The following is a 24,128-nucleotide window of genomic DNA, read 5'->3' on the forward strand; positions in this document are numbered from 1 at the left end:
TCATTTTTACCTTTTTGGAGTACTTTCAAACTGATGATTTCTTTTTATGAACTAGATAACAGAGGCATTCTTAAATATATTTGTTCATGAAGAATCTGAAGCTGAGGGAGTTAAAAAATGACTTCTTATGACCACATAGTTTATTAATGTTACCGGAGGACCCTTAAATAGCTCTTCCCTGCCCTGATTTCCTAAAGTATATCCTCTATCAGATGTTGATGAAATATACTATGCTGCCTCCCTATGTCCAGGGCCTTGAAGAATGAGATTTGAATTCCATTCACATTTTGCTTATATTTATTAAGCATCATAAAATTTTGTTTACTATGGGAATACCAAAGAAGATAGAAAAAGTGATCATTTTCTTGCTAGTCTTCTTTGGCCTAGTTTTTCACTTTTTGTCTAAAAGGGGCTATTCCTCTTTGTACCCCTTCCTTAGCAAAGACCACAAAAAGACCATTGTTTCTGTCTGTATGGGTAAGGCACTATGCTTGGTGGTGAGGTTGCTGGAGCCAAGAATTATGACATATATCCTGCCTTCAGGAAGCTTGTAGTCTAGTAGGGGAATCAGCATATATGTACAGTTGGTTGAAGTACATAAATCAGAGCATAGTGATGCCTTAGGAGGCATGTGAAGTGGAGACACGTGCCTTAGGCACGATGCAAGTGAAGCGTCGTGGAAGAGAGAGGCTGAGAGGGGCCTTTGAGAGATCTCGCCTCTGCATCATCTTGGCCGGGAGTCAGGGCTCTTCAGTACAGATTAAGTGGCTTTGACACTTCCGTGCTTTGTGTTCTTAAGCAAGTTTGTTAACCTTTTTGGGCCTCATTTTTTTCATCTGTGAAACTGAGATAGTAAATACACTACACAGTTAATAACTAGCATTGATTTAAATTATGTTGTACATATTTCCAGCTTAGAGCTTGGTCTGTCATGAGAGCTCTAGTAAAGAAATGTTTGTTCACATGAAGTGTTTTTTAAACTATAAAATATGCAAATATAAATGTTCTGAAGTGGCTTATTATTAATTATAGCAATTCTTTCGATAGAGCCTAGCTCACAGGGAAATTCTTTCCATATTTTAAGTCCCACTGATATCAGTTTGGAGGTATCACATTCCACACATTATATCAGTGGGACTTAAAATATGGAAAGAACAAACCATACGTTGACCATTATGTATAAATGAAAACTCTTCCTTTTCTCACTTTCCACACTCTAGGCAGGATGTAGCCAATCAGATGTGCACCAAGACCAAGGAGGAGTGTGAGAAGCACTATATGAAGCATTTCATCAATAACCCTCTGTTTGCATCTACCCTGCTGAACCTGAAGCAAGCAGAGGAGGCAAAAACTGCTGACACAGCCATTCCATTTCACTGTAAGTACCTCCCTGTATCAGTAAGAGAGTCCAGTATTGAACTCATTATAATTAACCATCCCAGTATTAAGTCCAAGAAGCAATTTGCTATTTTTGTTCACTTGGTTGTGGCAATTATAGCAAACTTTTTTTTTTTTTTTAATCTCATGTGACTTAGGGACTCATGGGTCTAACAAAACATAACCAAACCCATGATGAATTTTTTTTTTTTTCCATGATGAATTATAAATGGACATCTTTTCTGAATGACTCCCAGGGCACAAATAATGAGATATGATTATTTTTCTTTCCCGTGGCTCTTTCCTCATACTTTCTGGAGACAGTTTCATAGCTGACTAACTCAAAACCTGGGGCTGTCTCCTGTTTGTGTAGCTCTTTGGATGCTAGCACTTTGTTCTCAAATGCCTGAGACCATTTCTTCCTCATGGCAACGCAGTGAGACAGGAAGAGCAAGTGCTTTGGTCTTGCATACAAGGAACCTGAAATTCAGAAAGGTTAAATAATTTGTGCAAGATCACAGGAATATCACAGGACTAGTGACTCAATTCCAGCTCACTCCAAATCCAGTGGGATTTTTGCCTATCAATTGGATGGGATTTGTAAATTGAGATTGAGAAGGGAGCTGAAGCAGACAGGGTAAATACTTAAGTTCTATAATGCTAAAGAAAAGATCTTTGATTTTCTTTTATATTAGGGAAGTAAAAAGCAGAGGGAATTTTCCATATTTACTTAGAGGATTCCTTAAATCTTAGTTTCTTTTTTTTTTTCTTTTCCCTGCCCTTTGTAGCATGTGGGGTCTTAGTTCCCCAACCAGGAATCAAACTCATGTCCCTTGCAGTGGAAGTGCAGTCTTAACCACTAGACCACCAGGGAAGTCCCCTTAATTTCTTTTTTAAGAAATCAGTTTGTTTCCATAAAACTTTACTTTTTTACTTTACTTTATAAAAATCTTTTGAATTTTATTTATTTTCTCAGACACTGTCTTTCTCCAAATAAAAATATTTCCGAATCTAAATGAGAACTTTTTTTGTGTTACTTTTTTTATGCCAGTATTTTATTAAGTTATTAAGAAAAACTCAAAATTCTTTCAGCTGCAGATGACCCTCCCCGACCTACCTTTGACTCCTTGCTTTCTCGGGACATGGCAGGATATATGCCAGCTCGAGCAGATTTCATCGAGGTATGAGAAACTTGTTTTTGTTTCGGATGAGGCCATATCTGTTACCTATAGGTTCCATACCACTAAAAAGCTTTTCAGAACACTGTAATTTGTAGGGGCTTAAGCAGTGCCATTTTCTCCATCTGAGTGCCTCTTCTCATTTGTAAACTTTTTTTTTTTAGAAAGGCAGAAGTTCTTCAGACCAAGAACTTATTTCTTAAGTCCCATTTCCTTTCTAAGTATAGGGTTTCTATAGTCTGATTCTCATTCCACACCTAGAGGGTTCCAAGGTTGTATTATATCAGGGGGTTGGGAAACTTTCTATTAAGATCCAGATAGTAAATATTTTAGATTTTGTAGACCATAAAGTCTCTGTTGGAACTAAACTTTGCCATAATTATACAAAAAGCAGCATAGATAATAGCAAGCAAATGAGCATGCTGGTGCACCAGTAAAACTTTATTTACAAAAATAGGCAGTGGGCTGAATTTGGTCTGTAGGCTGTAGTTTGCAGTCTTCTGTACTATATTCACAAGTGTATAAAGAATGATAAATGTGTAGAAAAGCTACATGTTCTTGCAGCCATAAAGCCATGTGAATGTAGTCACACGTCTCTTGATTTATCACCTCATCCATAATTATAGCACTCCTGGAGGTAATTAAAGTTTAGCAAACTACAGACAATTTTGCTGGCCACACCCAGGTCAGCATTTTGTTCTTGGCAGCTGCTGTTGTAGAACTCCCTCACAGACACTACCCCTGCAGATGTACTCCTTGAACAGAATGTGAACATATCTACCCACTGAGCTGTATAACCAATATTCTGGAATAAATAGAGCCCTCCGAAGGTGGTAGTGAGGCAGATGAATTAATGCACACAATTTTCTTACCTAAATACTTGAAGGGCTAGTCAGAGTGAGATTTTCTTGATTTACACTTTATGAACAGACTACTTTTAGAACCAAATATTTATTCCTAGGCTCATAGCTTTCTCATTTTTTTGCTGTCAGTATTGCCTGAAGGCCTATCAGATTTTTCCCATGGTTTATGACTTAATGGCAGTTATCCTGGCCTTGTACCCCATTCAGTACTTTTTAACAGGTGTTTGTACATTTGCTGTTTGCTTTTAAAGCGTGGCTCCTGTAAAGGCATTATTCAAAGCTGATGGATCTGAGGTGGGAATTTTTTTCCCCAAACAGGAGTTTGACAATTATGCAGAGTGGGACTTGAGAGATATTGATTTTGTCGAAGATGACTCGGACATTTTACACGGTAACATTTCATTTCAATAAGTGTTTCTATTGATTGCAACCTGTAATGAGACTGTGCTGGCTGCTAGGAATGTAAGAATGAATAAGATAGTCTCCTGCCCCTTATGGGACTGAAAGTATAGTGGTTAAGATGCTGAACGTATCCTGTTGCCGGGATTTGACCATAATGAGAAGATCATTTGTGATGATGGTGAGAATGTTGATCATATAATGGTAGTTGGGAATATCCCATCCCTTGGACTATATGAGCTTGCTTTTAATTGAGACAAGCCTATGCTGAGGTAATTGTTTAAATGGTCCTCACTGCGTCCTTAAAAGAAAAGGAATCAGGGTGAAAACCTGGGACTTCAACAGCAACTACTGATACTAAATGTTCATTGTAATTTGTTACCCCAGATTTCCCATAGCAGGGGAAAAGAATGGAAGTTCAAGAGTTTTTAGACCAAGACTGAAAATTTCTTCTTTCTCAGAACTGTTGGATTTTTAGCACTTCTGAATTCTTAAGATTAGTCTGATTTACTAACTCTTTCATTATAAGTAAATGGTTAATGTCAGTAAGGCTCTTAAAAGTGGATGGTTAAACTTTTACTGGAATTTCTTTTTTTTCCTTTCTTTCCATTTTCAGTGAACTGTGTATTTAAAATAATCTCAAATCTTCTGTTTCATTTCAGTCCAGAATTAAGGGTGATGTATGTAGTAGGTAAACCCTTGGATTCTATATTTCCTAAACAACATCTTTGTTATTTCTCTTAACTGTATATGCCAGGTAGGAATGACAAGTTAGACTCCTTGTTGATTTATAAATGGAGTTTTCAGGTTGCATTAACTGGTCCTTTGTCCCTTGAAGGGGAAATTTTACCCTTCCCTCCATAGAAGAGCTGCCTAGGTATTTGTTACACCAGATCTGAGACCAAGAAAGAGTCCTCATAAAAATTTTACCTTTAGAATTTTTTCTGTACATACTTCTTGAACAGTTTTCTTTGCAAAATTTCATTTCTCTCCTTTTCTCCCACACAACTTTAAGGAAAAGTCAAAGTGACGCAGATTGAACTAAAAGAGGAAAGCTTGAAGGCAGACTACGTTAGGTTCACTAGAGCCATTGTGCTTGATCCGTCGTCCGTGTCAGTCTCCGCTTGTCAGCCCTGGTCACTCGCTTTACTGTCTGTTCTCACCTCGTGGTGGGGTCCCCTTGAAGGTAGTGTGCAGACTGCCATTCAGGATTTCTCCTCATACATGCCAGCTTTAATTGAAATGGGATTATTTCCTGGCTTGTATCATTCTTATCCAGAATGCAAAAAAGCAGTTTATAAGTATTTTTTTAGATGCTATTCAGAGGTACTGAACTTCTGAAAGTCAAAATCTCTAATGTCAGTAATGTCTCAACTATATAAAGGACTTGCTGAATCATGTCTCTAGGCCTTAGTCCAAGGTCTTCATTCTTAAGCCTCAACATTATTAAGAAAACTATAGTGATAGTTGGTATTTCATTTTACTCTGCATTCTTTGTGAAAGCAGGATTTGCAGTTTCTTCTGGTGCAGTTATGGTCCTTTCTATAATTAAGTGGGACAAAAGGGAAAAAAAATAAGAAGCAATTGATTAGCAAGTTTTATTTTAGTTAGCATTTCAAACCTATAGCATACTTTAGTTATTTGTGTTCTTTGTACAGATTCTGCAACCTTTTAAGTTACTTGATTCTAATTCATTGGAACTACAACTGAAGCTTCAGTTATTGTTATACATAAGTAGTTTTAATTAAAATTATAATAATCTCTGCCTCCACTTTCCCTTCCTGTCTAGTAGTGAACTATAAGATGTTTAGATGGGTGCTTTTTGAAAGGTGATGACGCCATCGAGAGGGTTGGCAGGACTGGAAATCAAAGGGATGCTTTGTCGATGGCTCTAAATTCTCATATTCCTCCCCTGGCAGCACGACCCCACTGTCCAGTGGGGCATGTTGCCCTTGAGCTGAGCGGTTTCTCCCAGAACACTCAAGTGAGGGGGACTAGGAGCCTAAGGAGAGTAGGGAGAAATGAGAAGGAGCTTTTTATGCACACCCAAAGCAGAGAGGGGGGGCACCGGTTTTCTGCAGATCAGGACAGTGATTCAACCTCGGGCTTTCTTCTAAGTCACTTGGAATCCTGCTTGCTATTTCTTTGTGTCCCAGGCCAACAAAGAAGGATGACACTGACTAGTCAGGGTGAATGTCTCCAATGGAAGAGGGTTCATAATTCAGATTGATCTTATTACCATCCCATTATACTATTACACTCTTAATATTACTGAGCATTTATAACATTCCTTTTACGTTTCCTTACTCACAACTACTAGAAGGAAGTAAATTGTTTGGCTGGGTTTTGTATCCTGTTCCCAGGCATCTAAAAGATTGGGTCATGCCACCAAGCTCTTTTTCTTTCCCAAGGCTTTTGCTATGATTCATGAAATTTGTCTAATAAAGGAGGTTTAAATGGTCCATTATAGAGGCCTAGGACACAATGGAGGAATAGATGATTACATTCCAGCCATATCAAACATCTTTCAGAATGGGCCCCCAAAAGATACTGCATGTGAAGTAATGTCTGAGGAAGACAATAAGGAAGTTTTGGGATCGCTAAATGAAACCTCCTCATACTTAATTGAAATTATTGGTCTAGAGAGGGAGATGCAGAAGACCCATATCAGTGCCCCTTGTGTCACGGTATGTTGTGAGACGTCAGTGCTGACACCCAGCGCATTTCCCTTTTCCTCAGGGAACATTGCTTCCCATCTGCTTTTATTGGGAAAATCTCTCCTAAATTTGTAGACTGGTGTCTTTCTCAGAGTTTTCCAGGTGGTAAGCCTTAGCACAGCATCTTCTAATCATTGCTAGCCAGGCAAGCAGGAGTTGTCTGTCATGAGTGCCTTTCTCTGTGTTGGGTCTGTGTTCTCAGCACTTCTCAGGGTTGCACACCAGAGAAGTTTACTCTCCCTTTATTTGGAAAGCTAATTTCAGCAAAATGTCTTGGTCAGATATGGGTGTGTCCCCCCCATGCCCCCGACTTTCTTTCTTTGGTCCGTGTTGTCAGCCTTTGGTCCTCCCAGGTGGCTCAGTGGGAAAGAATCCACCTGCCAATGCAGAGGATGCGGGTTCAATCCTTGGATCGGGAAGATCCCCTGGAGCAATAAATGGCAACCTGCTCCTGTATTCTTGCCTGGGAAATCCCATGGACAGAGGAGGCTAGTGGGCTGACTGTCCATGGGGTCGCAAAAGAGTTGGACATGACGGAGCAACTAAACAGCAATTTTCAGTCTTAATGGTATTTATGTCTAAACAGTCCTAAGCACAAAGCAGCCAAATCACCATCAAGGGAAAGAAACTGCCAATAGGTAGGTGAGTAGGCACAGTGACCAGGCTGGACCTCTGATCTTCTAACTGTTAAAGGCTGTAAATAATAATAATTAATACATACAGCACTCTCTGTTTGCCAGGTACCATTTAAGTTCTTAACACGTGTGAACTCATTTAATCCTCACAAAACTCTTTGGGTTGGGCGTTACTCTGCCCATTTTATAGGTGGGGAAATTGAGGAGTGGAAATATCAAGGTCAAGTTATAACCTGCAAGTGGCAGAGCCATCTCAAGCTCTTAATACTACTGTGCTTAATACATCTGTGCTCTTAATACTACTAGACTTACTGTATCTACCACCTTCAACCTTTTTTTTCTTTTTAGATTTCACATTTTTTATAATTATGACTTAATCACATTCCTGAGAAGTAGAAATAGTCATTTTCCCATTCTACCTTCAGAGAAATGCACAAAGGAGTGAAGCAACTTGCCTAAGGCTTCCTGGATGCTGACTTTGACTATGAGGTCACATAGTCATCCTTTTTTCATAGGCCTGATTGTGTCCATCTCGGCCAAAAGCTTCAGGGGCAGGGGAGTGACTTTTAAGGAGCTTCATTCTGGGGAATACCTGATTCCCAGGTTTGTGCTTGTGTGCTTGCAGTAGGGGTTTTGATTGGTTTCCCCACAGTTAAGGCCTCTGAGTTGCTTTTCTTGCCAAGAAAGCAGTAAGTGCCTTCTGTCAGGAAAACAGAAACATGTTGCCAGCTATTTTGAACAATGTTAGAAATACACTGCAGTGGGAAGGAGCTGCCTCTGACTTCTGCCCACTTCTTGCAGTATTTTAAGGCAGCCATTTGGAGACTTTGCTATCAGTCCCCAGTGTAATCACACGGAGACTAGTCATCCCCCCAGACTGGGATTTCAGAGGCCTGGCAGCAGTGGAGAGGTGATGGGTGGTTTGGGTTGGTTGTTTTTAAGGAGCTCTGGGTCTTTGTGTGCCTGCTTTACTCAACTCTCCAGTCACTTTAAGAATAGGGTGTGAACCTGCGACTGTCCTTCATTCAGTGTCTCCCTCTCACTTCTGTTCTGCCTGCTGTGCTGTGTCCTCCCTGGGTTTTTCATGCAGTTAAGACCTTATAATCAGTTGTTGCGATGCGAGTGTGCTTCATCAAGACAAGAGAGAGCTTCAACTGTGAAATTTTTTCCCTGGGAGAATTCCAGTTCTCCTCGCATTTTGCTCTGTGTTCCCTCTCTCCCCTTTGTTCTCCAGAGCTGGTTGTACAAGCTTCCACTACTGAATTGATCAGGCACCAGAACCATTTATCAGCAGGATTTATTTATAGAGGTTTTTGTAACACAGTCTCTTCAGTTTTTTTTTTTCTGTTTTAATTCTTTCCCACACAAATCTTAGGAAACAACATGATATGTTAGTATATTAGAAAAATTACAGAACTGTTTTGTCAAAATTAGCACTAACCTCCCCACCGGATTTTCTGGTAGTTTGTTTCCTACTGAACTCATCTTGTTATTCAGTGGATAAATGAGATAAGGCACCTAAAGAGCCTGGAATGTGATAAATACTCAGTGTATGTTAGCTCTTTACCTATTTGCTTCTTATTTGTTCTATTTGCTTCTCCTGCCTTGAACTGTTGACTTCGTAATTCTCTTTCTCCTAAGAAGGAAGGTAGAGTCCACGCTAAAACTTGTACTTGGTTGTGGTGCATGTCAAAAGCAGATCGTCTCCTCCCCATTCCTCTTGCCACTTCCACCACAGACTTACATAAGGCCTGTCTCCCCCAGAACAGTGTTCTAGGACCTGTCATTACACCTAATACCAGGTGTATTAGGGAACACTGGCAGGGTCTGGGCATTCTGTAATATCTATGCTTCTATAAGGAACACGTATAAACCAAGAAAGAATTCACATAGAGAAAGAGTTCTGCAACCTAAAAAAAAAGATTTGAAATCCCATTGCCTTAAATCTTGGACCTGATATTATTGAATTATTTTTAGTTTGTGGGTGGTGAGGAGGAATAATGAAGCAATGTTGTTTAAATTTTTGAACTTGTTAGAAACGAATGACAACAAATCTGGGATACCTAATACTTTTCTATTTTTTTTAATAACTGAAGTTTAAAAAATACTGCATTCAGTGATCTCTTCAGATCATCCAGCTAGAATTTGTTATTTTTATCTCAGACCCAAGGGAGGATGGCCTGGATAAAGTATTCCTGGTCACTTCCTGGTGACTGAAGTTGTATACAGCTATAGTGCATCTGCTTATAGCCCAGCTTGTTAGATTTCAGTATTTCTTTCTCCTAATCTGAAACTCTAATATGTGTAATTTCTAGCCCATGTTTTACCAAAGTTCAGACAGACTCCTTGTTGAACTGTTATGTGACTGTTATGTGAACTGTTAATATACATAGCAAGGCATGGTCAAAGTAGATGTTTAGAAGAAAGCAGAATTTGTTATCCATAGGGTCATCCCTTGTAAACATATACTTAGGAAAAAGAATTTCACTGTAACGTACTGGTTCAGAAATTCAGTATTCTAGGATATTTTTTTGTTTCCAAGAAACAGATTTCTTAGACCAGTGAATATGGAGTAGTTAGCAATACGAGGTTAAAAGTTTAGAACAGTTTGGGCAATAGATTTCTTCTTGCCTTGGCTATATTTATATGTAAGTGTTTGTTTGTTTATAGCTCTGAAGATGGCTGTAGTGGATATCTATCATTCCAGGTTAAAGGAGCGACAAAGACGAAAAAAGTAAGTCTGGGAGACCATCCTGCCTTCTTTTGCCTTTGGACTTTTGACCACATATAGCCCATAAAAACAAGTTCCACTTGTGGCTTATCTTATGACCTTGAGGAATACCCTTAACTTCCTTGATTCTCAACTTTTCCATCTGCTAAAAGTTAATATTACCTCTCCTTTTTTTTGCTTTTTTACCTCCTCCTTCTTTACCCCTTCCTTAATGTTATGACCAATGAATAATATGGGTATGTTCTTTTAAGGAAAAAACCAACAAGAAAAATTCAAGATATTATTAAGTTGTTATGCTTTTTCTAATGCTCCATTCTGACTGCTGAATTTTTATGAGAAATCTTTTATCTAAAAGGATTTCAAAGGAATCATGAGCAAGTTTTAGGCACTCTTGATTATTCCTTCTCTTTGCAACAGAACAAAAACCTTACATTCAGACTGAGAAGTTATGGATCCCAGATCTCTGTTGGATTACAGAGACTTTTAACAGTTCAGAGAAGGGTACTCACAGGTGTCTGTGTATATATGTGTAGGCATGTTACTAACCAGAGACACAGTGGCATCACAATGAGAAAAAGAAATAGGACTTAGGAGACACTCTGGAGGGACCGAGACATGATCTGAAATAAAACTTACTCTCTGCATATCTGGAGTTAGCTTCCAGTGAGCGCTGAAGATTATTCAGCTATTCTTGAGAGAAGGTTCATTGCTAGGCAATAGAAATCGAAGGTTCCAGACATGGAACTCTGCATGGTTTACCTAGATTCTGTTCTTCTTAAAACATGCAGTTAGAACTAGACAGTATTATAGAACTCAGTTGTCGAGGTCTCTATTAGATCTTGTGTTTTATGATGCCCTTCCATTAAACATGCACAAGATTTATTTCAAATAGCTTCAAGGCATTCTGTGAATGTACAGTTGTAAACATTGAGTGTGTGATCATGGCACCCTTCATGGTTAACAGATTTCCCTTAAATGGTTATTCTCACTTATCATTTCCCTAAAGCTGAATAGATAATTTTTATACCGTGGACACAGATTCCCTTCTGTTTCATCTAAGTTACAGACACGTGTTAGACACGTGTTTTTCAGTATTTGTGGGTGCTCATTGATTCATCCAGCAAATAGTTATTGAGATTCTTCATTGCCCAAGGAGAGGAAAGATAGATGGTACTTGAGAGCCTAAAACTGTGCTAGTGCCTCACTGAGCTGCAGACCTTTGACGGGAGTGGCTCCTTTGGACATTGATATTCCCCCACATAGTGTTCATGCTGTCTCATGAAAGCTGCTTGTGGAAGACATAGTTAAATGTGAAATTAATTATCATAGATAATTATGTTTTTCATTCTAGAATTATAAGAGACCATGGATTAATCAACCTTAGGAAGTTTCAGTGTAAGTATTAGCATTTTTCTTTAATTTAAAATTTTTCCCATCATTATTGAATAGTTTTAAATCATTTATGGCAGTAGTTCTTAATCCAAGTTGCATATTAGCATCACTAGGAAGCTTTAAAAATTTTTGATGTCCAGCAGTTCAGTTCAGTTAAGTCGCTCAGTCGTGTCCAACTCTTTGCAACCCCATGAATCGCAGCACGCCAGGCCTCCCTGTCCATCACCAACTCCCGGAGTTCACCCAAACTCATGTCAGTTGAGTCGGTGATGCCATTCAGCCATCTCATCCTCTGTCATCCCTTTCTCCTCCTACCCCCAATCCCTCCCAGCATCAGGGTCTTTTCCAATGAGTCCACTCTTCGCATGAGGTGGCCAGAGTATTGGAGTTTCAGCTTCAGCATCAGTCCTTCCAATGAACACCCAGGACTGATCTCCTTCAGGATGGACTGGTCCCTTGCAGTCCAAGGGACTCTCAAGAGTCTTCTCCAACACCACAGTTCAAAAGCATCAATTCTTTGGCGCTCAGCTTTCTTCACAGTCCAGCTCTCACATCCACACATGACCACTGGAAAAACCATAGCCTTGACTAGATGGACCTTTGTTGGCAAAGTAATGTCTCTGCTTTTTAATATGCTATCTAGGTTGTTCATAAATTTCCTTCCAAGGAGTAAGCGTTATTTTAATTTCATGGCTGCAGTCACCATCTGCAGTGATTTCGGAGCCCAAAAAAATAAAGTCTGACACTGTTTCCACTGTTTGCCCACCTATTTCCCATGAAGTGATGGGACCAGATGCCATGATCTTAGTTTTCTGAATGTTGAGCTTTAAACCAACTTTTTCACTCTCCTCTTTCACTTTCATCAAGAGGCTTTTTAGTTCCTCTTCACTTTCTGCCATAAGGGTGGTGTCATCTGCATCTCTGAGGTTATTGATATTTCTCCCGGCAGTCTTGATTCCAGCTTGTGCTTCTTCCAGCCCAGCGTTTCTCATGATGTACTCTGCATATATGTTAAATAAGCAGGGTGACAATATACAGCCTTGACGTACTCCTTTTTCTATTTGGAACCAGTCTGTTGTTCCATGTCCAGTTCTAACTGTTGCTTCCTGACCTGCATATAGATTTCTCAAGAAGTGGGTCAGGTGGTCTGGTATTCCCATCTCTTTCAGAATTTTCCACAGTTTATTGTGATCCACACAAAGGCTTTGGCATAGTCAATAAAGCAGAAATAGATGTTTTTCTGGAACTCTCTTGCTTTTTCGATGATCCAGTAGATGATGGCAATTTGATCTCTGGTTCCTCTGCCTTTTCTAAAACCAGCTTGAACATCTGGAAGTTTACGGTTCACATATTGCTGAAGTCTTGCTTAGGGAATTTTAAGCATTAACTTTACTAGCGTGTGAGATGAGTGCAATTGTGCGGTAGTTTGAGCATTCTTTGGGATTGGAATGAAAACTGACCTTTTCCAGTCCTGTGGCCACTGTGGAGTTTTCCAAGTTTGCTGGCATATTGAGTTCAGCACTTTCACAGCATCATCTTTCAGGATTTGAAATAGCTCAACTGGAATTCCATCACCTCCACTAGCTTTGTTCGTAGTGATGCTTTTAAGGCCCACTTGACTTCACATTCCAGGATGTCTGACTCTAGGTGAGTGATCACACCATCGTGATTATCTGGGTCCTATTACATATAATATAAGTTGTAAATATATAATGATGTGCTTAACCTGTCTTTATTATTGAATATTTAGCTTATTTTCAGTTTTTTAAAAATCATTACTCCTCCAACTAATAAAAATAAATGGAAAAAAATAAAAAGTTAAAAAAAAATCATTACAAATAGCACAAAGGTAAACTTGTTTGTGAATAAAGCTTTGTCTGCATTTAGAATTTTTTTAAGATAGATTCCGAGAAGCAGAATTACTAGGTCAAAGAATATGATTATTAAAAATGCTTAACACATGCTGCTAGATTGTTTCCTGAAAGATAGTTATATCAATTTACATTCCTTCTGCCAGTGTACATTATTGCTTGTTTAGCCTCGTCCTAATCGAGAGCTGTGGGTTTGCAAAAATAACTCCAGGTCTGCTCTCCCTTGCCCTTTTTGTTGACAATAATTGGTCATGTTCTGGTAGTGTGTTCCTATGTCTGCAATTGCTTGGCTTTTGGATTTTAACCTCTATGTAGTAGACCTTGACTCTTGCATAAATTCTGTTCCCAGCTGGTGGACAGAGGTCAGCTTAGCCTCTTTATTCTTTAACTGTATTTTTACAGATAGAGCTGAGGGGAAGCTCTGTTGCTTCCAAGAAAGGCATGGCATGTGCAATGTGGTCTGAGAGGTTTTCACTTGCCTTTGTACTGACTGTACGTGTGACCTTAATATCGTAGGCATAGGAGTTTTTTTTCATCAAATGAAATTGCTCCAAATTTTTGTATTATCCCTGTAGAAGTAGGGTTTTTTGGTGGTGAATAAAATGAATCTGTGGCTGCCCATCAAATCAGCCCCTAGAATTTGTGGCCAAGAATTTTCCTGCTAAGGAAGAGATTCATCTGAAAATACGACAATTTAAGTAACTATCATAAGTAACAGCCTGTATTTTTAGCCTGAGAGTGGACAGAGCTAGCCTAGTTACTCTTATTGAAATGACTGAGTAGCAATTCGAGAATTCCTGATCATTCCAACCTACCAATTATTGTTGGTGGGTTCTCCTACCCCTCTTTTTGCTGATAGCTCTTTTTATTAGAGATTTGGTCTGTAGTGATCCTCAAAGGGGCTGATTCTGGCTACCTGGAAGGGTATCCCAGGTGGCATATATGACCATTTGCTTCCATGATAGTTATTAAAATATAACTTCATTCACAGTATATTAAGTTGTGGTACTTAATTAAGTTTAGAGAAAGGCAAAATGACCCATGTAGAGAGTGAAGAAATAAATGCCTCACTTGAGGATATGGAGTTACAGAGAGGATTTTTAGTGGGACATGGGAGAGATCACACACTTTTGCCAGACTGATCTACCTCTTCTAGATGAATTAGCATGTCTACATGTCCCTTGTTCTGCAGAAGTCAGTACCGGAGATTTTGCCCTGTATTGTTCCTAAGAATGCATGATCTGCCTTTAATCGTCCTTCCTGTTACTGCCAGAACTTCCTGCCCCTGTGCAGATTGAGAGCAAGGTGTGGGGGTCACCAGCGTGCAGGTGCTCTCCGGCCATGACAGCGTCCCTGAGACATAGTCCCTCTGGTTCTGTTAGCGTCATGATTAGTGTGCTGCATTCCCTAGCTTTCTGGTTTGCTTCCTGTCATGGGTAAATTAATCATGTGAGGTTAGGAATAATATTCTTCCATTTTACTACTTGTTAAAAAAAAATACAGAAAACTTAAGAGACCTTTATATTCTTTACTTTCTCTGTAGTAATGGAACGACGATATCCCAAGGAAGTCCAAGATCTTTATGAAACAATGAGGCGATTTGCAAGGATAGTGGGGCCGGTGGAGCATGACAAGTTCATTGAAAGCCATGCATGTAGGTGGTTTTTTAACCTTGACCGTATGTTTCTCTGTGTGTGTGTGTTTATATAAATAGGAATGATAATGGTGTTTTATGTGAAATTCTGTAAACAAATAAGTGGATTTTTTTAAAATTGTTTCTTCCCCTTTATTGCTATGAGATAAATTTGAAACTTTGGGAATGGAGAAGAAAGCTTAAAAATACTAGTGGCTTTCCGCCCCCCTTTAGATAAACAGTAGTTTAGTAGCTTTTTCCCTCATTTTTAATATGGGAGTTTGCAAATACATGGGGGTTCATTATACTATGATATACATGTATCCATCACCCAGCTTTAGCAGTTAACCATCCAGTGGCTGATCCAGTGTCATCTTTATCACCCATTCCTTTCCCATCCTCAACTGGATTATTTTGAGGCAAATCACATTATTTTGTTCATAATTATTTTAGTATTAAAACTAGTTTCTAGGTGGGGACAGAGTTGGGTGACTCATGGAAATAATATATAGCACTTACATAATTTTCCTGCCTTTTTTCTCTGAGAGAGATCTGTATAGTTATCATTTGATTTCTCGCTATAAAAAATTGAAGTTGTTAACGCAGTAAGGCCTGGACTATAAAAGTCTGAACTGAGGGGCTGAGTCTGTGCCTTTCATCATGAGATTCAGGTATTTGATTTTGACTCCCAAATTTAGTTCAGGAAGGTACTTCATGAAGGCTTGTATCCTGTTCTCTTTGTGCAGATATTTCTTGCATGACATTGCAGGCATTTATCTGAACTGGGTTGGTTGTCCTCACAAACACCCTGTTTAGTTGGCATTCTTTGTGTGATTTATCCTGGGTGTCTGATCTTTACTTCCTGTCCCAGTTTGTACCATCGCTGGTTTATGTGTCACTCCAGGGGACTACACCCCGTGGATTGTCCAGGTTCTTCCGTCATCCGCTTTTGCAAAGCACCCAGATTTGAACATTCCATCACATAATAATCTGAGCAGTGCAACCTGATCTGTGTGCTCAGAGGAGGCAGAAATCTTGGTTTATGGAAAACACACTGCTCTTTTGTCCCTGTAAGAGAAAAGCTGTAAAGAAACCATCGGGAACTTGAGCACAGAATTTTGTCCTTCCCTTGCAAAAAGGTCTGTGTCATGTAATACCAGAGACAGGTTTCATACCAAAATTTGGCTTTGTGGCTAGAACTTTTAACAAGGAATAAATAGAGCAGGGAAACTTGGTGGTTTGAGAAATTATATTCATTACTACTGTAGCTAAATGAATTCAGCCAGGTCACTATGAAGTTTTCTAAGAAACAATTCCAGCTGCTTTCTGCAATTGGAGACAGAAGCCAAAAGACCACTGGAGTACATTTTTGTCAGCTCTTAAGTAAAATTTCTAATGAGATATTAGCAACAATTAGGATTCCCCAGATGGAATTGCCCAGTCTTTTATAGAAGGCAGGATTACTGAAAATATTTAGCAGTAAAAGTGCTCATTGATGTTGATTTTATTTTTCCGATTTTTCTCTGTCTTTTTTGGGGGGATAAACAGTGGAATTTGAACTCCGAAGGGAAATCAAAAGGCTCCAGGAATACAGGACGGCAGGCATTACCAATTTTTGTAGTAAGTATGCTTATGCTCCACACTAAATCAGGGCATGTGCCTTCCAAACATATAAATAAGCTTCCACATTTCAGAATGAGTTTTTGATCTTTCCCAAAAGTTTCATCTATTTAATCCTTATAAATACCATTATATGGATTATCTGAGGTGAAATAAAAAGTATGACAGAGTTGCTACTTTAGATTTAGGATTCTATTGTGGCCTCTAAAAAAAAAAGATTTTGTATTCCAACGTTTAGCCTCAGCCTTTTTAAATTTAGTGATGCATCATATGATCATTCCCATGAAGCACACTTCAGTTGGTTCTAGGCACTTGCATCCCGGTTACTTGAGGTAGAGATGATTATATTCATGGCACCTAACCGTTCACCATGCGTTGGACTGTACCCTTTATACTTCACCAGCTTAAGAGAGGGACTTCTCTGGTGGCTCAGATGGTAAAGCGTCTGCCTACAATGTTGGAGACCTGGGTTCGATCCCTGGGTTGGGAAGATCCCCTGGAGAAAGGAATGGCATCCCACTGTAGTACTCTTGCCTGGAAAATCCCATGGACGGAGGAGCCTGGTAGGCTACAGTCCATGGGGTCGAAAAGAGTCGGACACGACTGAGCAACTTCACTTTCACTTTCAACTTAAGAGATGGGTATTGTTTTCTCATTTAGTAGAGAAACTAAGGATGAAAGTGATTAAGTAACTAGTTGTAGTAGAGCCAGGCTGTAAGAGAAGGCAGTTGTGTTGGCAGTTAAGAGCTGAAGTCTAGGCTTGGACAGCTTGGGTTTGGATTCTGGCTCTTTTACCAAATCTGTAATTCTGTTTGTTTCAATTTTCCAAGTCTTTTAGAGTTCATGTGAAGATCAAATGAGAGATAATGTGTGAAAACATAGTATAGTACCTGACGCACCAAGTCCTCAATAAATGGCAGTTTCTGTTGTTTTGTTGTTGTTTTGGCGATGGTCTTCAGCATTCCCTCCTTCCTGTTGGTTGAAAGCTATCACCCGTTCACCCATTGCTCAAGTTTAGCCTAGTAAAATGGCTCTTTATTTCTAACATTGGAAACTGTTTACAAAATGAAATTTTATGTGGAGCACTAATCCATAAGGAAAAGTGGAACTCCTTAGGTTGAAGTCTGATGATTCAGACCATGTGTGGAGCTCAGGACCACCGGTATGTTCACAGTAATCCCTGAGATATTTTCATGGTAACCTAGGCCTCTGTGGAACTTGGCTTGAAACCCACTGGTTTGATATTTTGGATCTTACATACATTAATACTGTAGAAAACACTATGCAGCTGTTAGCAAGATGCATATGAAGACTCTGATACCAGATTTGGGTTGCCTGATGTTGGTTGTCTCCAGGAAAGAGGTGAAAAGAATAGTAATAGTCAATGAGGATTTATTTTTATTTGTAATCCTAACTGGTTTTTAAGGAACAGTGTATGTGTATAGAATTTGTGTGACTTGGAAAAATATATGGATAGAAAAAAATAAAGCAGGAAGTAAATATGACAGTATTAGAAGTTACTTTTAGGGGATGGAAATATGAGCAACTCCAACTTTCTTTGTACTTTTCTGTTTTGGGAATTCCCTCTCTCAAATTTCTTAAAGGTAGTAAAGGAATAAACACATTTTCATTTCTTATCAAAAAAGAGATTTCAAACTAGGGGAAGTCACTTTGCTCCTAGAAAAATAATGGAAGCAGTTTTTCAAAGGAAATTAAAAAATGACTGGGAATCCCCTGGGGTCCAGTGGTTAGGGCTCTGCGATTTCACTGCCATGGGCCTAGGTTTGATCCTTGGTTGGGGAACTAAGATCCCCCAAGCCTCACAGCAAGGCCACAGAAATTAAAAATTAAAAAAGATGAACTGTTTGTTGATGAGTTAGGAAGCCCCTTGGTTAGTTCTGCTACCTTGTCATTGTTGTCACTTTTTTAACATCTACAGGTGCCAGAACCTATGATCACCTCAAGAAGACTCGAGAAGAGGAACGCCTCAAACGCACCATGCTCTCTGAGGTCCTCCAGTACATCCAGGACAGCAGCGCCTGCCAGCAGTGGCTCCGCCGGCAGGCTGACATGTGAGGAATTAATCTGGGGGACAACCTCATGGGGCTTTTGGCCTTTACCTGTATTTTCAGATAGCCCTGTGGGTGCCCTACCCTAAATGGCAGAGCTGTAATAATTAGGTAGCTAGAAGAATTCAGAAAACTTCAGCAGGCTGTCTCAAACAGTACAGTACTGACAGTTTTGAGAAATGTAATTGGCCTCCTAGAATCCTACTTTGCTACTTTGACCTTATTTTTTAAGATTAGTGTATTCTCTTGCCACACCTTCTTTCTTCTTCTGTATCTATTAGTGTGATTTTCATTGGAGGATCAAATTCTGCTTTTTGCTCATGAATGGTCTCTGTGATGTGCCACACCAGGACCTCTTCTTAACAAATCGAGGCAGTTTCCTTCCCTGGAACAGATTTCCTTTCTTGAGTTGTGTAAAGTGGGGATAGCCTGTAAAACCATAGTCTAGTCTGTCTCATTACTTCTCTTCAAAGTAGCTGACCTGATAAATGTTACCCAGTCTCTCATGGGCTTTTGGAAATTGCTTTCTTGATGTGACATAAGTTTAAATTCCTCTTCTTTTTTGTAGTGATTCTGGCCTGAGTCCTTCTGTTCCCATGACTTCGAATTCAGGTAACTATTTTTCAGGCTGGAGCAAGTCACAATTGTGGAGTTTTCATCCTGGGAATTACAGTGACCCAACAAACCCTCCTGCCTTTGTGGGAGCCAGGTGCTTAAGCAGGGGAATGGTGATTGTTATACAGATTCATAAACATCAGCAAGTTGTTAGAATCTTCATGGTCAAACAGGAGCTTTCCTCGGGTTTACATTACAAAGACAGGGGAGGAAAGGACCTTAGACAGGTGTTTTTTTCTATTTTACCAGTGTTCACAGGCAGTTCGTTTACTATGATTTTATATACCACAGACTTCAAGATTGTCTCCTAGGGGATAAATTAAAGGCTTTGTATCCTATATGAGCAAGGAGGTACGTTACTTGCCAGAAAAGTAAGACTTTCTTTATAAGCTGGAGAGTTAAAAGTATTTCTGTTTCTTATCTCTTCCAGCATGTCCTATTTTGAGGTCAGTTTACAGGGCAAGATTAAGCCATATGATATCTGATAATCTTTGCTGCTTGGTAATTAATAAATGGTGGTGTGGGGCGGTATTAGTTGTAGAACGCTGATCTGAGATCATGGTGTTCGTTTGCCTATTTTCTTGGTTATCATTCATCCCTGCTCCGTATGTAGATTAGCCACTTGCCCTGATCAGAACATACAGACCACTCCACTGTTTACAGACTGGATTTGGCAAAAAGGTAACCCATTTGTAGTTTTACCATTTTTTGAAACTGGGAAAAATAGACCTTGTGATCCCATTCAAAAAATCTCTGATTCAAGACCCAGACAAGGGCTCAGAGAAGGCCACTGCAGGGGTGATTTTTTTTTTTTTCCATTTATTCCTGTGTTTCAAGTAATTATTTTTTAGTATTTAGAGGAGAAAAGAGTCTTTTAGGGAATAGCAAAGACAGTTAAGTTTTATAAGTTTCTCACATCCAAATCCTCCCCCAGTCTAAATACAGAAATAAGAAAATTTAATGTTGACTAATTAAAGTGAATGAACGTACTTGACCTGGCTTCTTTGGTATTTGTGTTTTCTGAACCATTTGCGCTCACTCTTGATTGCTTCTTTGGCGGGCATCAGTCCCCCTCAGCCCCAGTGTTTAGGTTGAGATGACCCTTTGCTCCTTTTCACACTCTGAGTTGCTCCTAAGGCAGTGCAGAGTTGGAAACCTGAATCACTGATCATAATGTAGCCTCTCGGAACTGGTGAGGCATTGAGTGATCGTAATCTCCATTTCAGGTCATTTAGGGTCAAGCTCGGCTTGGGACTGCGGAGCAGCTCCCATTCCCTCTGTTAATGTTAAAGGGAAGCCTGTGACAGCCTCTCCCCCTGCTCTCCACCACCTAAGCAGCACCCCGCCCCCATGAAGTGTAACGTAGTATCCTACATTTTCTTTTGCTTAACACAGCCCATTCACTCATGTGTACATTCAAAACAAATCCCCAGAGTTGTGCACGTCAGGCTTCCCATCCTGGTCAGTGACCTCCTGCTTGGGTCTCTTTCGAAAGGTATGTGAGTTCACCTCAGCCTCTGCTTTGCCATATACTGGCTCATTGTTCCTCTCTGTGGGTCTTTCAGGTAAACAGGGCTACTTTGGGAGGAACAGATATTCCCTCAAATAATACATAATGAAGGGCCTTCTGCTGGCCTGACTCTCTGTCTTTGATCTCAAGGTGAATGGTACCTGGGTAATTACCATGTTTGCCTGCACTGCTGGCAGAATGGCCAGTGTTAGGGAATGTCTCTCCTGCAGAGTTGTTATTTCCATTCATCAGCTGTCAAGACAGGCAGCATGTGACCTTTCTTAACTGGATGACATCTGGGCTGTAGATTTTAGAATCTTCTGCTGGGTTAGAAAGAATAATCTTATTTGACTGTGAGGTGTGTGTGATTATATGTGCATTTTATCAAGGCAAAGGGCACTTGATTTACCTTTTTTTTTTTTTAAATTCTTTTCTTTAATCTTTCTTTATCTTTGGCTGTGCTGGGTCTTTGTTGCTCTTGTGTGGGCTTGCTTTCCTAGTTGCAGCAAGTAGGGGCTACTCTTCATTGCAGTGCGTGGGCTTCTCCTCATGGTGGCGTCTCTTGTTGCAGAGCACAGGCTTTAGGCGCAAGGGCTTCAGTAGTTGCAGCATACAGACTCAGTAGTTGTCAAGGACATGGGCTTAGTTGCTCTGCAGCACATGGAATCTTGCCCAGCCAGGGAGCGAACCTGTGTCCCCTGCATTGGCAGGCACATCATTATCCATGGCACCACTAGGGAAGTCCTTGACTTACTGTTTTTATTTTCAAGTGAACTTTGGGGTACCTGATGTGTAGTAGTTTTGTACCTAACAGGCCTGGCCATGGTGAACTTGTTACACTTTTTACTCCTGAGGTACTGTCTCTTACAAAATACATGCCTTCTTCTGTCTGTATCTATAGGTAGACGAAGTGCACCGCCCTTGAACCTCACTGGCCTCCCTGGCACAGAGAAGTTGAATGAGAAAGAAAAGGAGGTAACAAAAAGAAGGGGAACTGGTTAGAGGACAGAGAGTAGGGGCCAGTTATTCACTGAGTTGTCGTGAAAAACACATTACAGGATCAAGCCCCTCTGGCTCTGCTCATATCACACATGTGCATACACAGCTCTAGTCATCCTCAAGGTCTCGGTGGACTTAGCACGTCTCAGGGACTCATTTCCTCATCACCCTGCCACTGTTCATCTGCTGACAGAAGAGCATATGATACATAAATCTAAATAATACCAACTGTCATTTATTGAGCATTTATCATGTGCCAGATACTGTACTAAGTACTTTATTTACTGAATTTAATTTTTTACAAACTTAAAATAACTTGTATATGGAAATGGTTATTTCCTATAAGAGTGGACACTTTCAGAAGTTCTACTCTTATTCCAACAATATGACCATTACTTAAAAAGATTTTTGAATTGTCTCCGTGGTATGTGTATAAGCACAAAAGAGGAATCCATCATCATCTGTAGTCACACATTAACTTTGATTAAAAAAGCCATGACCTACTTTTCTTTTCCACCGTAATCACTTAATCACTGGATGTGACTTCTTATGACTGTTGGCTGTTTCTAAACTTTTAAGTCCAGCCTCAAATGAGTCATCATCAAGCATTTTCCAAAGAATGTGCGACAACTCTCAAGTCCATTCCAAAGAGGAATTCCTCCTTTGTTCCTGTGTGCTCTTTTTATAGTTCCCAAGATCGGCGTCCTCATCTGCCACTCCATATCAGAAATTCAGGTCAGACAGAATGGAATAGAGGCTAGTATTAGACTTTGATTTTACCCAGTAGGAACAGTGAAGATGAGCGTGGGAGGAGAAGGGAGTGTATGTTATGTCCAGGTATTGCTGAAGAAGGATTGCCATTCTGATTCAAGTATGGAATGACCCAGAGTTTCAAGCAGTTTTTTATCCTTACCCACAAAATGGTGACCTCAGACTGTTCATTGCTGGATAAATGGTAGGTGAACTAGAATTAAACCAGCTTTTTGCATCTTTAGCAGTGACCTCTTAGCAAGATCTCTAGATCTCCTTTCCTTCCAAAGTAGGAAGTGTAATCACAAAAGTAGAGACTACGGGCTTATGCTGGCACCAGAAATAATGTGATTCACACTTGGGAACCCAAGTGTCAGCACCCCTACCCCGGGCCCTGCAACTCTTCCCTGACAGGCTGAGCCGGACGGTGCCGGGACTCTGCCCCAGGCCAGTCCTCAGGACACAGATTTGTACCCGCGACAAACCCCGGGGAGCTGGCTGACAGGTGCCGCAGCTCTCCCGGCATCACCCTCAGCCTTTTTCTGTCTCTTGAGACTATTCTCACCAAAGAAAAGACAGAATGGAATGTGGTCTAGCCACCAGCAGCTCCTGTAAATAGTTGGAGGTTGATGTCACTCTTTACACTTTATTATGGCTATACCTACTGGATTAAAATTTAAGACTGACAGATGTTAATGTTGATTAAATTTGCCATGTCTTGCAGCTCTGTCAGATGGTGAGGTTGGTCCCGGGAGCCTATTTAGAATACAAATCTGCTTTATTGAACGAATGTAACAAGCAAGGAGGCTTAAGACTGGCACAGGCAAGAGCACTCATCAAGATAGACGTGAACAAAACCCGGAAAATCTATGATTTCCTCATCCGAGAAGGATACATCACCAAAGCCTGAGGCTCCCCAGGAGTGTGGCGGGCCAAAGGACCGCACGGCCTTTCTGGAGCCTTGTTTTTGAACTGAAGTGTCATTGTGAAAAGAGGGGAAGAACAAAGGAAATCTTCAGTTTTATTAATGTCTACTTTCTTCTCCACCCTGCTTTAAAATACTCTTGTTGTTGGTATTGTGCTGCAGAATTATGTGCTAGATAAGCTATTGTTAATTGTGTGTGGGCATTCATTCCTAACACCTCTTGTAACTAAAACAAGAACCATAGTACCTCACATCACAGTGTTAGTAGAAATAGAACTAAACCAGTCTGTAATCCCAGGAGTGCAGCTCAGATTCTTGTACCTGCTTGGGAGGTTGGTTTTCTGATTATGTTTTGCCTTCAAACGTTACAGACAGATTTAAAATAAAGAGGTTATAGTGAGAGAAAGTTTTCTCTTTCTGTTTGAGGGTTTCTTTTTAAGCTGACAACTTATGTTTTTGAGTAGAAAGGAGGAAAACCTCCCCATGATGATCTTGTCCCAAACTGTATTTGGAACTTGAATGTCTGGCTCTGTAATCTGCAGTCTGACTGTCTAATCTGCAGAAGACTTTTGAGGAGGTAGCAATGGATATAAAATGTCTCTGTTATTTTTAGAATTGATTAAAATGTTTTGCTACTTAATTTGTGGGTGTGTCAAATATTCTGGTAACTAAAGCACACTTAGGGTGTTGGATGCCCACCTCATCACGCTGAGCTGTCTGTGCTAACACGTGTGTCCTGGGCTCACCCTTGTTGTCACTGGGGGCTTCCCAGGATACCAGGTCCCTGAGGATGGAGATGATGCAGTTAATTTCAGCATTGCTTGGATGAGACCTGAACCCTAGT

General features: G+C 40.1%; 1 protein-coding gene across 4 annotated transcripts in view; it reads left to right on the plus strand.

Moving 5' to 3' along the window:
• The window catches only part of TADA2A (transcriptional adaptor 2A), a 45,017-nt gene extending 21,093 nt beyond the window's left edge, over nucleotides 1-23,924 (plus strand). For all 4 annotated transcript variants that reach the window (XM_061142726.1, XM_061142727.1, XM_061142728.1 and 1 more), the window contains 11 exons: nucleotides 1,221-1,378; nucleotides 2,470-2,558; nucleotides 3,737-3,809; nucleotides 9,840-9,903; nucleotides 11,252-11,295; nucleotides 14,707-14,817; nucleotides 16,345-16,416; nucleotides 18,356-18,488; nucleotides 19,054-19,097; nucleotides 21,512-21,585; nucleotides 23,084-23,924. In XM_061142726.1, coding sequence (XP_060998709.1) covers nucleotides 1,221-1,378; nucleotides 2,470-2,558; nucleotides 3,737-3,809; nucleotides 9,840-9,903; nucleotides 11,252-11,295; nucleotides 14,707-14,817; nucleotides 16,345-16,416; nucleotides 18,356-18,488; nucleotides 19,054-19,097; nucleotides 21,512-21,585; nucleotides 23,084-23,269 — 1,048 coding nt within the window. In that variant the 3' untranslated portion in view covers nucleotides 23,270-23,924. The remainder of the gene's footprint in view (nucleotides 1-1,220; nucleotides 1,379-2,469; nucleotides 2,559-3,736; nucleotides 3,810-9,839; nucleotides 9,904-11,251; nucleotides 11,296-14,706; nucleotides 14,818-16,344; nucleotides 16,417-18,355; nucleotides 18,489-19,053; nucleotides 19,098-21,511; nucleotides 21,586-23,083) is intronic.
• The last annotated feature ends 204 nt before the right edge of the window (nucleotides 23,925-24,128 follow it).

This window comes from Dama dama, chromosome 5, assembly GCF_033118175.1.
Source record: "Dama dama isolate Ldn47 chromosome 5, ASM3311817v1, whole genome shotgun sequence".
Taxonomy (NCBI): domain Eukaryota; kingdom Metazoa; phylum Chordata; class Mammalia; order Artiodactyla; family Cervidae; genus Dama; species Dama dama.